Source organism: Cyprinus carpio, chromosome B22, assembly GCF_018340385.1.
Source record: "Cyprinus carpio isolate SPL01 chromosome B22, ASM1834038v1, whole genome shotgun sequence".
Taxonomy (NCBI): Eukaryota; Metazoa; Chordata; class Actinopteri; order Cypriniformes; family Cyprinidae; genus Cyprinus; species Cyprinus carpio.
Window position 1 is genome coordinate 16291601 of NC_056618.1, and position 15724 is coordinate 16307324.

At 38.7% G+C, this 15724-nt stretch overlaps 1 protein-coding gene across 1 annotated transcript in view; it reads left to right on the forward strand.

Annotated features, from left to right (window-relative positions):
• Window positions 1-15724, forward strand: part of LOC109052506 (double-strand break repair protein MRE11-like) — a 141085-nt gene that overhangs the window by 59311 nt on the left and 66050 nt on the right. The window contains exons 7-9 of the mRNA XM_042749522.1: window positions 2346-2517; window positions 3234-3314; window positions 3433-3562. Coding sequence (XP_042605456.1) covers window positions 2346-2517; window positions 3234-3314; window positions 3433-3562 — 383 coding nt within the window. The remainder of the gene's footprint in view (window positions 1-2345; window positions 2518-3233; window positions 3315-3432; window positions 3563-15724) is intronic.

Below are 15724 nucleotides of genomic sequence, written 5' to 3' on the forward strand. Positions count from 1 at the left end.
CACTTTATGTATAAATCTCTCAGCCTGTTGTTTCCGTATTCTCCATGCAAGTATTTTTTTTTTTGACTTAGGGCCATTTTCATAGAAATTTTGTTTAATTAATTAAGCTCTCTTCTCTACTTGCTTTTCATATAGGTTGTTTAAGGTTGGTTTAGTCTCCATTATGTCATTTAGAATACTGATGTCATTATACTCCATATGTTTACTTTCTAGTGATTTTAATTTTCCAGTAAGGACTTTAATTTGTCCCTCTTTTTGATTTTTCTTCTGGGCCGACCACATCATGAGTTTTCCTCTAATAACAGCTTTTGCAGCATCCCATGATGTGCTAGGAGACACAGCTCCGTTGTTATTATGGGTCATATAAGGTTTAAATTCTGTGTTTATATACTTTTGACACAGAGGATCATACAGAAGGCTAGTGTTAAGTCTCCACAAAGTCTCTTTGAGCTTAAATGTAATGTCTAAATGTAATGTTAAGTACACCCCTGCATGGTCAGAAATGTCTCTTACCCCTATATCACAGTTTATAATCCTATGTCCTATGTCTATGTCAATTTATATTCCTATATCTAAATTTAGCATAAAAAAATAGTCAGTTTTTGAGTTTGCGGAGTGAGGGTGGGAGAAAAAAAGTAAATTGTTTATCATATGGGTGCAGTTCCACCCATATGTCTGTCATTCCAATTTCTTTAAGCATTTTTTTTTATTTATTTTTTTTTTACATATAGCGGTTCAGGTCTTTATATTTTTTGTTCTATTTGAGGAGTCCAGGGATGGCTGCAGGTGGATATTCCAGTCCCCCCCTCAAATCAATACACCCGATGTTTCCGTAGAGATCATATTAAAAACTTTCTTGATCAGCTGTTTATCATGTCCTGGTGGTCTATAGACATTCATTAATGCAACTTCTTTGTGGTCGATAAAGCCTTTGACCATTAAGTATCACCCTTCTTTGTCAGTAATTTGTGAGGAGAACTGGAAATGTACATTATTTGAATTTAGTATAGCTACCCCCCTCGCACTTCCTCTTTCGAAGGAGGAGTAATATGAATTTCTGAAACCAAATCTTCCGCAGCTTTTCATGTTCAATATTCGAAAGATGTGTTTCTTGCCAAAAAATTATGTCTTGTTTTTCCCTTTTCATTTTGGCGATTACTTCTTTTTATAGGATTATGTAATCCGTTTACATTAAGTGTAATATGAAAGTAAAAATGTTTACCAAGACGTTTTAGCATCACTCAGTATAGACAGCTTTTAGCTGCTGTGGTTGGACGCAACCATGAATGTGTAGACACAAGGTCCCTCATTTCTCAATCTAACATAGAAACAAGTGCAGATCCAGGCGCACAACTCAGCTTAAGACAGGGTTCACATATGATTCATGAAACATTCTTATAGCGCCATTCCCATCATACGAATGATTGTGGTGGCTAAAAAAAAAAATATTTGAATATCATGCCCCTAAAAACACCCTTGTTTAGAAACCTTACCCCTAGAGAAACGACATGAAGAAATGTAACCTGGCCAAAAAGAGGAAGTGATCTCATGAAAGAGAAATTGATCTTAGTCCAAAAACACCAATTTAACCTTGTAATTGCAAGCGATGTATATGTATATTAAGTACCGGTAAATATAACAAAACATTTACAAACATTATTTACATTTACATTTATGCATTTAGCAGACGCTTTTATCCAAAGCGACTTACAATGCATTCAGACTAACATTTTTTTACCTAACATGTGTTCCCTGGGAATTGAACCCACAACCTTTTGCACTGCAGTGCTCTACCACTGAGCCACAGGAACACACAGAAACACGTCTATTTACTTCCTCCTCCAGGAATTTATTCAGTAAATGTGTTTCCATCTCCCATTATTCACATTAATCCTTTTTTGCAAAAGTCAGAAACCACCCCAAGCGAGTGTAAAAGATTTTTTGTGAATTAAGGGATTTTTTTTTTTTTTTCAAAGTTTTGCATTTCCATCTCTCGTTTCTGATGCAATACTTCAAAACATCTCTCTTATATTTGCTCACCTCCTACTATTTTTGTGAGGCAATGTTGTAGAAGTAGGTGTTGATCTTCTACATGGACGATCTTTTTCAATAAAAGCTGATTTTTACTAATGAGGATGTTTTGAGTTCTGATACTTACAGGATGTTTTTATAGTATAAAAATTGATTTCTCAATTCATGACCCCTTTTTAATTGCATTTTATTGTTTCTTTGTAGAGTTTGACAGAATTAATGAATGAATGAATGCCTAAATTTATTTCTGTGTGTAAGCTTAAGGATAATTAAATAATGTTTTTGCTGTTGTTTTGTATCTGGGTATTCCACAGGCACATTGGGTTATTGAGAGTGAAAGGAAAAAAAATGAATCTTCAGAAAATTCCTCTACAGACCGTCAGGCAGTTCTTCATTCAGGATGTGACACTCTCAGAGCACCCTGACCTTTTCAGCCCAGAGCAACCCAACGTCATGCTCAAAGTCATGGCTTTCTGCCAGGAGAAGGTACATGCAATGCAATTAAACATGTTAGATGTTATTAAAAACCAGTAGTAACTGGACAAATAAAGTTACTCAAGATTTTTATGCTTTATTAACATCAGATGTCTAGATTACGTGTTAGACATTTCTTTGTTGTGGCTGGTTGCTAGGGGTTTTCTGCTGGTAGGTCAGATTTTCTGTCAGCTTACTAATGTACTTCAGTTAGAAAAGTCATATTTTAGAAGCAGTTACTACAAATTTCATCCATCCTCTTGGTCGATGGATTAAATGTATCCTAAAAATATTTAACTTTATTTGAACACTTTGGAGCAGAATCACTTTTGCAACTACTTTCAACTACTTTTTAGATTGAAAAAAAAAAGAAAGAAAAGGCAACAGTTTAATCTACAGAACTCAAGAAGAGGGGAATTAATGTGCTGATCTGATTGCAAGTGGCATTTGGAATGAGTCCTCAAATTCAGCATGAAATGCAAAAGTAAAAAGGCTTCTCAAACAAGGTAAAATATAGGGTGGGACCATTGTCCACCGGAAATTGATTGGCTCATTGTTGTCAAAGTATGAGCTAGTACATGTTTGCTGAATGTTGGAGAGAAAGAGACTAATGTTTTGTTGGAGTTATTAAAATCATTCCACCATTGAGGTAAAATGTGTGAAGGGTTGGGAAAAAGTTCACTCAGGAATTACTGGACATTCCTATTTTATTCCTTTTATTCTTTTAGGTTGAAGAGATGCTTGAAGAGGCAGAGAGACAGAGACTTGGAAATTCTCTAACTCCAGAGAAACCTCTCATCAGGCTACGAGTGTGTACACTTCTCTTTGCCTGGATTTATTATCTGTTGTTTTATCAGTTGAAGAAATACTGAGTGAAATATAAGTAATACATCTTTCATCTTACATCATGTGCCTCTCTCTCTCCAGGTGGATTATAGTGGGGGTTTTGAAGCTTTTAACACAATGCGCTTTAGTCAGAAGTTTGTAGATCAAGTGGCAAATCCCAAAGAAATCCTGCATTTTATCAGACACAGAGAGGCCAAAGACAACATTAAAGGCAAGTCACACACATCTGCTTAAGCAATAATGCTGTAATAATATGACTATTGTTAAGATGCACATTGAGCTTCTTCAGCTATAGCTCTAGTATTTTCACAATATAGGACAGCCTCAAGTGTCTTGTTGTTTTTATAAAATCATTGGTACATAACATTAAGGATACACATTTTCATTAATACTTTAAAGCAAATTGTTAAATTTCTTCTTTCCATTAGAAGATATTTTCTTGACATTTAAATGAGATGAATAGTTGGTCTGTATTGGTACTACACTGTGATATGCACAGTAATTACTGTGGCAAGAAAAAGTAAGTGACTATTGAAATTAGTTTGGTTTTCTGTATTTATTTATTTATTTATTTTGTTGTTGTTTGTTTGTTTATTATGTTTCATTGTTGTTTTGTGATGAGTTCATGAGTCCTTGTTTGTTCTGAGCAGTTACACTGCCCACTCTTCTTCATAAAAATCCCCTAGCTCCTGTACACACTTTGGTGTTCTATCATATTTTGCATATTTGAACCTTTTACAACAGGGTAAACTATACTTGTTTTGTCTTCTCCGAAACAGAAGTATCAACTGTGGCTTCTAAAGGGCAGTACTTAAAGGGAAACTCCACCCCAAAATGAAAATTTTGTCATTAATCACATAACCCCATGTCGTTCCAAAACCGTAAAAGCTTTGTTCGTGTTTGGAACACAATTTAAGATATTTTGGATGAAAACCAGGTGGCCTGTGACTGTCCCATAGACTGCCAAGTAAATAACAGTGTCAAGGTCCATAAAAGGTATGAAAGTCATTGTCAGAATACTCCATCTGCCATCAGACGTGCAATCTAGGTTATATAAAGCGACAGGAACACTTTCTGTAAGTGAAAAAAACGAATGACTTTATTCAACAATTCCTTTGTCAGCAGTTTCCTCTGTGTCTCTCCATATCACCGTATGCTGCGTATGCTGTTCTGTATCATCCGTGCCACAAGTATGCGCTGTTTTCTTTCTGCATCCTTGTGGTGTGGATGATACAGAAGAGCATACGGTGATATGGAGATGGAGGAGACTGTTGACAAAGGAGTTGTTGAATAAAGTTGCTATTTTTGTTTTCTTCTTGGTGTCGCTCCATATAACACAGATTGCACGTCTGATGGCAGATGGAGTATTCTGACGATGACTTTCATACCTTTTATGGACCTAGACACTGTTATTTACTTGGTAGTCTATGGGACAGTCACAGGTCTCCCGGTTTTCATTCAAAATATCTTAAATTCTGTTCCGAAGATGAACAATGCTTTTACGTAAGTGATTAATGACAAAATCTTCATTTTGGGGTGGAGTATCGCTTTAATGGGGAAAAAAAATTACACAACATCCAGTTCAAAAACTTTTCACCCCATGGCTTTTATTGCATTGTGTTTCCATCTTGCCTATTTAAATGTATAAATTATTTTAAAGCACTACAGAGAACTCAATTCAGTATTGTAAGGGAAACAGATCAATTTAGCTAATAGGGAATCATTTGTTTTAATAGGGAATTTGGACAGAATCAATGTTTTACGGCTGATCACCGAGTCGGCCAGCGAATCATTGAACGAGCAGTATAGCATCAACTCTGCAATGGATATTAAAATCCAAAATATAGTGAAAACACTATTAAATAGCACAGTAACAAGATCATCAGTTTAAGACATTAACTTGTAAGCACAAAACACAAGATGCTTCTCTCTTCAATATGAATGACTTTATTAGATAAATCTAAGACAATATAAACTAATCTAACACAAACACACACATTCATACAAGTTCCAGTAAGAGAGAAAGTAAGGAAAGAATTAGTTTGAGAATGAAAATGTATAATGACAAGTTTATAGCAATATGTGCAATTGCATAGACATAAACAACCATCAATCACTTAAGTAAACTAAAGTAAAAGGATGAAAAGAGTAAAGTTTGACCAGACTAGGTGGTGTTTCTCCACATGGTTTTGGAGGAGCAGCTGGCGTGTAAGCCAGAGCACGCTCAAAGAGCGCTAACAGGCAGCATCAAAACGGGATGGCAAAAAAGGCAAAGGAAAAACCTAAAAGCGTGACTAAAAGCTATGACTAAAAGCATGAATAAAAAGCATGTCTAAAAGCGATGACTTGATGGTGTCCTGAGTATTTAAACCAGGCTGTTGGACACATCCCAAATGGTGTCTTGACCAATTAGATAATGTCTTTGCTCGGGGTGTTGTATGTTTCTCCTCCCAATTCATAAATCAACATTTTATCTTATCAGTCACATGGTCCGAATTTTCCCACTCTTGCAGAGTATAATTTTGGACATGATTTCTATAACAAGAATATGATCCAGTTGACAAACTATTGATTATTAGAAGCATTTAAAGCATGAATTTTCAAACTCAAACATACCCAACATGAATATAATCCTATAAACTTTTCAATAGTTATTTAAAATACATACACAATAAGTGATTAGAACATGATAGTCAAAATGTGTGGGTTACATACATAATATGGAGTTATGCATAGAGATGATTAGTTGCTCATAAGTCCTTTTAGCGTCATTTAGGTGCATATATACATAGAAAGGCAGTTTCTGTGCGTTTCTGTGAAGTAAGAATGTGCTCTATGAAGACCAATAAGGTTAAAAGGTCTCACAAGGAATTTCACTCTGGTTCTCGTCCTGGGTGGGGGAAATCAGTCCAAGGAAGTATGTAGCTCATGATTTTTATCATGGATTTACATATATGATAGTCAGGCTTTGCATCTCTTTGACCATTAATCTTGGTTATTTGCCCAAAATTTGACAATTTCCTTTCTGAGTTAGAATTGTCAAGAAGTGTTCTTTTGTTTAACCCTCTGGAGTCTACGGGTATTTTTGGGGCCTGGAGAAGTTTTGTCGTTCCCTGACATTTGTGCTTTTTTCAGTTTCTTATAAATATCTAAATGGCTAAAGTCTAATCTCACTGTAATCAGCACAAACTGGGCTATAATAATATGTGAGCAGCATGTATGTACATGATTGTGTTTTTGAGAAAAAAATGTTATGCGTGGTTAGTGAAAAACTAAAAATGTTAAATCACTTGAATAAGGCAATAAAACACATACAGAACATTGGTTCCCGGTAGGGCTGCACGATATTGGGAAAAAAATGACATTGCGATATTTTATTTTACTGCGATATATATTGCGATATGAAATCTAATCTAATTTTTTCTTACACACAAAAATGGGGTGAGCACACTTACATTCTCATTTTAAATGATTTAAACATCAGAGTATTATTTAAATTAGAGTAAATTATTTGTTTGTAACTTTAGGATATGGTTTGAATTGTTAACATATTAACTAACATGAACTTACCACGAGCAATACTTTTGTTACTATATTTATTAATCTTTGTTTATCTTAGTTTATAAAAACACAGCTGTTCATTGTTTGGTAATGTTACTTCACAGTGCATTAACTATGTTAACAAATACTGTACAACATTTGATTTCAACAATGAAGGCTATACCCTAAATGTTGAAATTAACAATGTTGTAGAAGTGCAGTTTAGTAATAGTAAATGTTAAATAATGTAGTTAAATAGTTTAATAAATAGAACATTATTGTAAAGTGTTACAGATTTTTTTTATACACGAATTCAGACGTCTCGTGAGTTCAGTGTTGGACAGGTCAGTTGTTTAAACCATTCATTAAATTGAATCGGTTCAAAGGAATCATTAGTTCGCGAATCAGACGTGTACGGCACAAGATCGCACAAGATTTGACAACACAGAAAACATTTCATCACTGGATAGTTTTTTTTTTTTTTTGACACTATCGTGTCAATTGATTTTGATTAATATGCGCGAGGGAGAGAGAGCAAGACAGCGCTCGTGTTGTTTGAAGACGGTGAAGGTGAGCACGCGCGGCCGGGGCTCGCTCGCTCTCGCGCTCTCTCGCTCTCTCTCTCTCTCTCTCTCCTCGTTCTTATATGCGCCCTGTTAAACTGACAGGACTTGAAAACACATGCAAATGATAAACTTTCACTATATGATGGTTAAGCTGTGCAATTAATCCGCGAATCACATTCGTCAAGCGCCGGGGAGCAGCTGGCCAGTACGGTTAATGAATAACGGATCAACTACGACAGCCTACATCGCACATCCTGCGATGTGACTATCGTGGATTCGTACATCGCGATAACGATGCTTAAACGACACATCGTGCAGCCCTAGTTCCCGGGACTTTTGAGAACTGGAGCTTGTAGCCTAGAATTTTTCTTTCTAAATTATGTAAAAATCATCTTGTTTACTCATTCACAGAAAACAATATATTGATTTAAATATTCTAAGACACTTTTTGTTGGTAAAAGTTCTATGCGAGTAGGCGTCAGACAGCACTCCTTGTTTGTTATCTTTATTTTTATAAGTGCACAAAGTTTTGTAGTTATTATGTCTGTGTACAAAAAAAAGTAGACCCTTTACAGATTCAATTGATGTATTGCTCGTATCTGTACGATCAAAACTGAAAGTGTAATTTAAGTTCTTTTCGGGGTTATCAGGAGAAAATGCCTCATAACGCGTATAAGCGTTAATCGACTTCAGAGGGTTAATGTTGAAATCTGTTTGAAGCTGCTAGTTTGTTAGGCTCGCTTCAGACTCGTGGCGCCAGGATCTGATTTATGAACATCCTGTTGTCTTGGGCCTGTTTGTGGAATTCGGCTCCTCGGGTTTCAACCATGTTCTTGATTGAATCTTAAATTGTCTGAGTCGGTCTGAGACCCTACATATCCCCACTTCGGTCTGTGATTGTGTTGAGCTGAAGACATCAGTGAGCGCTGGAGAAACAAAGGCGGAATAAGCAGACAAACACAGCAAACAACAAGACAACACCTCCATGACAGTTACTGTACTGGTGCAGGCATCAGGTTATTTAGGTACATGTGGTTCGATTAGTCAATGTAGTTTAGTACATTGAGGATAGTTTGTATAATTTGTTCCTGTATGTTGATTCGTCAATCAAATTTTGTGGTTAACTTTGTTTGGTTTTTCTAGGTTGTCTTAATTTAAAAAGTTTACCGTTAATTTTCTAGTAGCATCATTTGCAATGAAATGATTTGACATATTGGGGTCAAGCTCTCTGGTTTCCATTCAGTTTAGAGTGGCTGGCAGATATTACGTGTGGCGAGTCAATCCTAATATCGTACTCGGTTATGAATGTAACCTCGGTTCCCTGAGATACAGCACGAGTACTGCGTATGGGGAAAAGCTCCTTTTTTCCTCGATACTGAAGCCTTTTTTTCAATAACTCGGTGTAACTGCACTGCCATTGGTTTAATCTGTAAACTTTTGTAAACCAATGACAGCACTGCGTAGCTGCGCGAGTCTGTGGTGATGCATCGCGCCAAAGCCCGCCAAAATGGGCGGGGTGAATGGCTATATAAGCAGGCAAATCGCCAGAGGAAATCAGGTCATACGACTGAAGCGACGACATTTCCTTGTGGCACAGCATATAATGCAGTACTCGTTCCGTATCTCAGGGAACCGAGGTTACGTTCGTAACCAAGTACGTTCCCTTTCGATACTTCACTCATACTGCGTATGGGGAATGAATTCAACCACGCCGTGCCACGGTAGGGAACGACAAGACTAATCTTGGACACCTTGGGGTCCAGGGGACAAGTGAGAGGGCCAGAGCCGTTGAACTCTTCAAGCTACACTGCTAAGAGGGAGCTACAGTAGGTGGACATCCAAAACGTCGTTTCTACCGCCGCTCGTACCGCCGCCGCGGCGTCTGAAAAGTGCATTTGCAGCTTTTGACCACTGAGTGGCGCTTTAATCACAAGTTTTCAAACAAGCGCATCAAAGCACATTTTCGCAAATAGACGTCAGCTTTGCCTCACTGAAGTGTTATATTTGACTGCAGTCGGGGAAAATGAAAGAAAAAATATTTAATATTCACAGATGAAAGTTTAGGATGGATGGATTAATACAACGTCCTCACTTATCAACAAAGTACACACGATGTAAAAAAAAAGAGCTTCATTAATTGACAACTTCAGTGATTTTAAATGGAGTCTTCTTTGCTTGCTTTCATATAATTTAAGTAAAGTAAAAATTTAAATAAATAAATAAATAAATAAATTGCAGCCGCATTGAAATGCATAATATAAAATGTATAATATTCCGTAAAATATCAGTGCAAGATTTGCTCTGCAGCTGAGTGCACGTGCAGCATTTATTCTTATTTGTCTACATATTTTATCTTCATTACAAATCTTGTTTGGTTTTATTTTGGATAATTGCATGTAAAAAATTATTTACTATGTAATGATTATGCAAAATGTAAATTATTATTCATATTCAAGTGTTTGTGCAAAAATTATTAATGCGCATGCCTGACAGGGAGGCGCCCTCTCGATCACGTGATTTTTTTTCCTAATAATGAAATAACTGAAAATCTGGGTGTCTCACATACATGAGAAATATATCTACAGAAAGCTTGAAATGTCTTTTAAACGAATCAATTCAAAACGAAAGCATTATGTAATCTGTGAAGGTTGTATTTCTCTTTAGAAGCGCGTCCATGTGGAGAGAGTCAGCACTGTGAATTTCATCTTGCAGCCGACAAGAAAACATTTGTTTATTAATAAATAATTAAAATGTCTCCTTTTTTCATAATTATTAGGCTACTTCTGCCTGTGCTTTGTGACAAACTTAATGCATATTCTTGAGCGTGGAATATATTAAGGCTGGATTATAGTTGTAAATTTAATATAAACTTGCGATTAGGTTGAATAATGACAAATGAACGACTATAGAAAGATCTTACGTGGGAAGCAGACCTATTAAATACCATCTAGACATCTCTGTTAAAGTTTTTAAAGAATTTTATATGCATTTGCATAAATTCCTCTTTCAGAACGGTCTGCAATGGAGAGATGCCTTAACACTGATTTTTTCCTCTGAAAACACAAAAACGAAAATTGAAATAAAATAAATATTTTATGTTTCGAGAATGATTGGGCTCAAGCCTCCCCCGCGCGTTTGAGACACGCTGCCGAGCAGAGTATGAGCGGAATGGAGTGATTCTGACTGGAGCAAGGAGCGGATTTTTTAAAAGTCAGGAGCATCGTGGTTTTCACTCGCTCCAGCACCGCTCCATCACGAGTACAAGTCATGCCAACAGCCCATAATATAACTGCATATTTAGCAAGAATTCACATGATAAACATATTTATCTATAGCTTGATACACATAATCTCTCCGATCAGAAGATTGTAATGACGGCAATAGTCGAGCGGGATGTTAAAGGCTAGTTCTTAAGGAATTTGTCTTCCTTTTACTGATTATTTTCGGGTTAAAGCATGATTTAAACAGATACAGCACATTCACATGTAATCGCTGTCGCAATAATGCATTCAAACAAATGTAATCTTACAGTAGGCTTCATCTGTATCTAATTTTGAATGAGCAGAAATCTGTAACAAATGCATCGATCTGTAGATAAATAAACTGACGAAATGTTAAAAAATCGTTATTTTCATTACAAACTAAATTTGCGCAGCAGAAAGCAGCAATTATAGCCTACCTTTTAATGCTGACAATTTTATTAGTTTGGCGTTTGGTAGGACAAAAAGTTTGCACACAATAGCCTAATCCCCTTTGAAACTCTCCTGTAATTTTATTTATTTATTTATTTATTTTTATTTTATTTTTATAAGCTATTCATATTATTTCAACTTTAGCCACGGAGTGAAGGCGGAGCAGTGTTTCTGGTATCAATGAACCGCGGAGCTTAGTGATTATTAAATGCTAGGAGCGTGGAGGAAAATTGTTGCTGCTCCACTCCGCTCACATAGGCCTACTGTACTGCCGGGTGAGAGGAGATGTTTCGCCCTATATGAAACAAGGCCGTCCGGTGTAGACACGGTTAGACAGTGTCTGCTATATTTACAAAATAATTGATATAAGAAATAAAAAATAAATACATAACCTAAACCAGCGACATAACGAGATGAAAATATAGACTAGAAAACTAGTGCTGATTTAGGCCTACACTTGGTCTGTCCTCCGTCCATGACACTGACTCACTGCGGAGCTGCCAGTTTTAATCTGAACATCTCTTAACGCCGAGTGGATGGTTAGATGCATGATGGGCTAGTATTAAAAAATTATATATCGTTATATTAAAACTTGTTTTGAACAATTTCTTTGTCATTTGAATATTGATTTTAAGTAGGGAGGCAGATGTAAATTGTAAATCGGATTTTTTTTGTGTGAAAAAAAAAATGCGCAAGCATACTTGCGTCCTGTTGGTACATTAGCCTACATGCGCAAGCATACTTGGCAATAAAGCTCTTTCTGATTCTGATTCTGATTCTGAAAAATCGGGGATTTTTTTAGGCCATAGTCCTATCGCCCAGCCCTAATGCAACAGTTTTTTTTTTTTTTTTTTTTTTTAAGTTAAGGCAACCTCCTCTGAAATTAAGTTATAATACCTACCTAATACACTTTATTGCGCTATACAGTAGTCAACATTTGAAGTGGATCAAACCTTTCTTTAAAGTTGTCCTAAAACCTGTTCTGCAAGTTTTGAAACCCTCATAAGACTGTCCATATGAAAGAGCAAGAGATTCACACCTTTATCTCGACCCCCACAAGCTATACAGAACTACCCCCCAGCCCCCTCCAGCTGAACTGAATTCGGTCTGTTTGTTGGCTGTGAGGAATGGTGTGTTGTCATGTTACTGTGTTGAAACATGCCTGCACTCACAGCAGCCCTTCTCTTTTTATTCATTATTTTCCCGCAGCCCATATTATTATTTTCACTAGACCAAAATAATAACAAATTATCATTTGATAATTAATCATTATTTTTGCCAAAATCATTGTTATTTGTGAACGTAGGCGTTTGCAGAAGGCTTTAAGACCAGGCGGAATCCTCCGTAAGCTGCTCCCGCTTCACAGCGCGCGGGGACTCGCGCAAACTAACCCAACATTTAGCAAGCCGAGAGGGAAATGACCTGTCCTCTGAGCGGGGTCGAGAGCACTTTAGGGACGTAGCCATGCCTGGATTTTAAAATGACCTTCGAGTCATTGGGCCCAAACTCAAGGCATGCAGGGCTCACCGAGAGGGCCTGCAGATCGCCAACATGCTTGACCGATGCTAGAGCAAGTAGATACGTCAGAGATACGTCGGAGATACGTCACACTCAACAGGGTCTTCGTTTCCTGCTGAGCACCAGTCAACGAAGACTGACCATTTCTGGGCGTAGAGGCGTCTTGTAGATGGGGCTCTCGCCTGAGCAATGGTGTGTAGCACGTCCCTGGGGAGGCTTAAAGGCTCCCATCGAGGGACCATAGGTGCAGAGCCCAGAGTTCTGGCTGTGGATGCCAGTATGTCCTGTTCGCCTGAGAGAGGAGGTCCCGCATCAGGGGGATCGGTCATGGGGCTTTTGTGGAAAGCCTGAATAGCTCCGAGGACCAAACTTGGCTCCTCCAGAGTGGTGCCACCAGGAGGACTCTGTGCTTTACTTTCTTGACTCGTCTGATGACCTGAGGGATCAGAGCGATTGGGGGGAAAGCATAAAGAAGGAGGCTGGGCCAGTTGTGGGCCAGCGCATCTGTGTCCTTCGAAAAATAGGTTGGGCAATGAGAGTTGCTTTCTGAGGAGAAGAGGCGACTCTAGACAGAGCTGGAGCATTTGGGCAGGAAGTATCGCATGGCCTGGGACGACTTCTGTGCTGCAGTGAAACGCTCGGTGAATCCCTCTACAGCTGGCCCGAAGAGACCAGATGGAGAGACTGGAGCATCGAGAAAGGCCACCTTTTCGCTCTCTTTGATCTCAGTCAAGTTGAGCCAGAGATGGCGCTCAAGCACAATCAGTTTTGCCATGGAATGTCCGATGGCCTGGGCCGTGGATTTCGTGGCACGCAGGGCCAAATCCGTGGCACTGCGGAGGTCGCGAAAGGCGGGTGCGTCAAAGCTAGACTCATTCAGGGAACGGAGAAGCTTTGCCTGGAACACATGAAGAATGGCCATGGTGTGCAATGCTGAAGCAGCTTGGCCCGCAGAAGTATAGGCTCTGCCAGCCATGGCAGAGGTAGTCCTGCAGGGCTTAGAAGGAAGGGCTCTCTCCACCCCACAGAGGCGGGGGGGCAGAGGTGAGCAGCCACGGCCTCGTCCAGGGGCGGCATTTGCTCATAGCCCTTCTCCTGAGAGCCATCCACTGTGGGGGGTCTGTCATGGAGTGCAGACAGACCATGACGCCTAGATGGTGGCTGACTCCAGGGTGTAGATTTTTTAGAAAAAGGCTTTTGAAGTTCACATCCTCTTCAAGGTCAGATTTGTTGTGTGCACCAAAGTAGGCTTGTCTGAGTCGGATCTAGTAAGCTTGTGGAGCCTCTTGTCAACCTTGTTTGGTTTCCAAGGCAGTTAACAGTCCATGTTCAGACTCAGGGTCTGTAAACTTTTTAATCAGGACCTCACAAAGTTGCTGGTAGTTTGACTGGGCTGTCAATCTAGGAAGTTTCATACCTCAGGACTGGACATGGCTCTAAGGAGGTATAACCTGTCTCTGTCAGTCACAAGAGGTCTCATTTCCAGGTGAAACTCGATATCTTGCAGGTAGGCCTGGATGTCGTGGCTATCTTCGGAGTTTGGGTTGAACCTGCTAATATTTTTAGACAGCATGTTGAGGTCTTTGATGGTCATCCCATGTGCAGCTCCAAGGTCTGCTTGGAAGGGAGGTTTTCTTTCGTTGGTAGGGAAAGGTTGTGTGGTGAAGGCAGGTGAGGTTTTGGGTTGTGGCCCTTCACTTGGCTCTTGTTTCAGCTCATAAGCATATTTGAGTTCTTCTCTGACCTTGTAGAGCTCATCGTTGGTATTGTCTAGTTGTTGGGTCAGATTGTTCTGTACATTTCAGTTCTGTACCTTTCAAGATGGTCTTCCAAGGTACTGATTTCAGCATGCTTGTTGCTAATGTCATTCTTGGCTTTCTCTAGTTGCTGTTCGGCATACTGGAGTCTGTTTATCAGGTCTTTCTGGGCAGCCTTTGCATGTTGTTGGTCGAGCTGAGCTGCTGCCAGGGCTGCTTGGAGCTTCTTTACTTGTTCCGTTGTTTTCTGTCTGTCATGCCTCTCAGCCAAGTGTTCACATCTTCCCCATGGGCAATGGGGTCTGCAGTCTGCGGCATGTTGGCACGCTGAGGAGAAGAGAGACTGACAGATCTGCGTGGAGTAGAAGCCTATGTGTTGTAGGAAAACTTAGTGTTGTGTCAGTGATTGTGAACCACTAGTGAAGTGTGGTGATGACTATGCTGGTCTCAGGGTGTCTAGGTAGACTAGAGATGTGAAGACTTCATCACTCTAATGAGGAAGAGGAAAATAGAGAAAGAGGTGAAAAACAAATTCAGTGATAAGCAACCATCCTGTTTTCAAATGAGGAAAATTCTTTTTCCCAATTAAACATTGTAATCAAGGAGGAAATCAGTATTATTAAATCTCTGTTTTAGACAAAATATCTCTCTTCTTAGTCTGACAGGATTGACACCGTACACCTTACAGTTTGACCGCTCACCAGGGAGGTTGCAAAGGTGACAGTTGTTCAACATTTATCTCTGTTCAAATTGACCTCAGCGTTGGATGAGATGCTAAAATTTTTATTGCATTTTCAAATGTTGAGAGGTTAGGAAGAACAAAGGAGGGGTTGATTACAATCAAATTCATAAGGATGATTTGTCTTCTTTGACAAGATTGTGTATTTCATTCACTTTAGAATTGATTGATGGTTCTTACAGGTCCCTACACTTGTGAAGAGTAAAGAGGGAAGGAAGCATGAGAAACAGGAGAGACTTGAGGGAAGGGAAGGAGACAGTAAATCGAGTGGATCGGGTCCACTAATAGGCTTTGTTTCTGTTATACCCAACTACGAGTAGAGAATTGTTTTTAGTTGCTGCACAACTAATCAAACAAAAATAAAATTTATGTGAAAGAGTTGTCTTTCTAATTTATTTGAACTCGTAGTGAGGGATAACTCTGTCTCCTATTAAGGGCTCAGATGTGCCATTCCCAAGCTAGGATACACAGGGGAAAGAAAATGGTAAGACAAAGTAAAATTAAACCGTAATAAATGGACAAAAATAAGCAAAAAATTAAAATAAATAAAGGACGAAATCG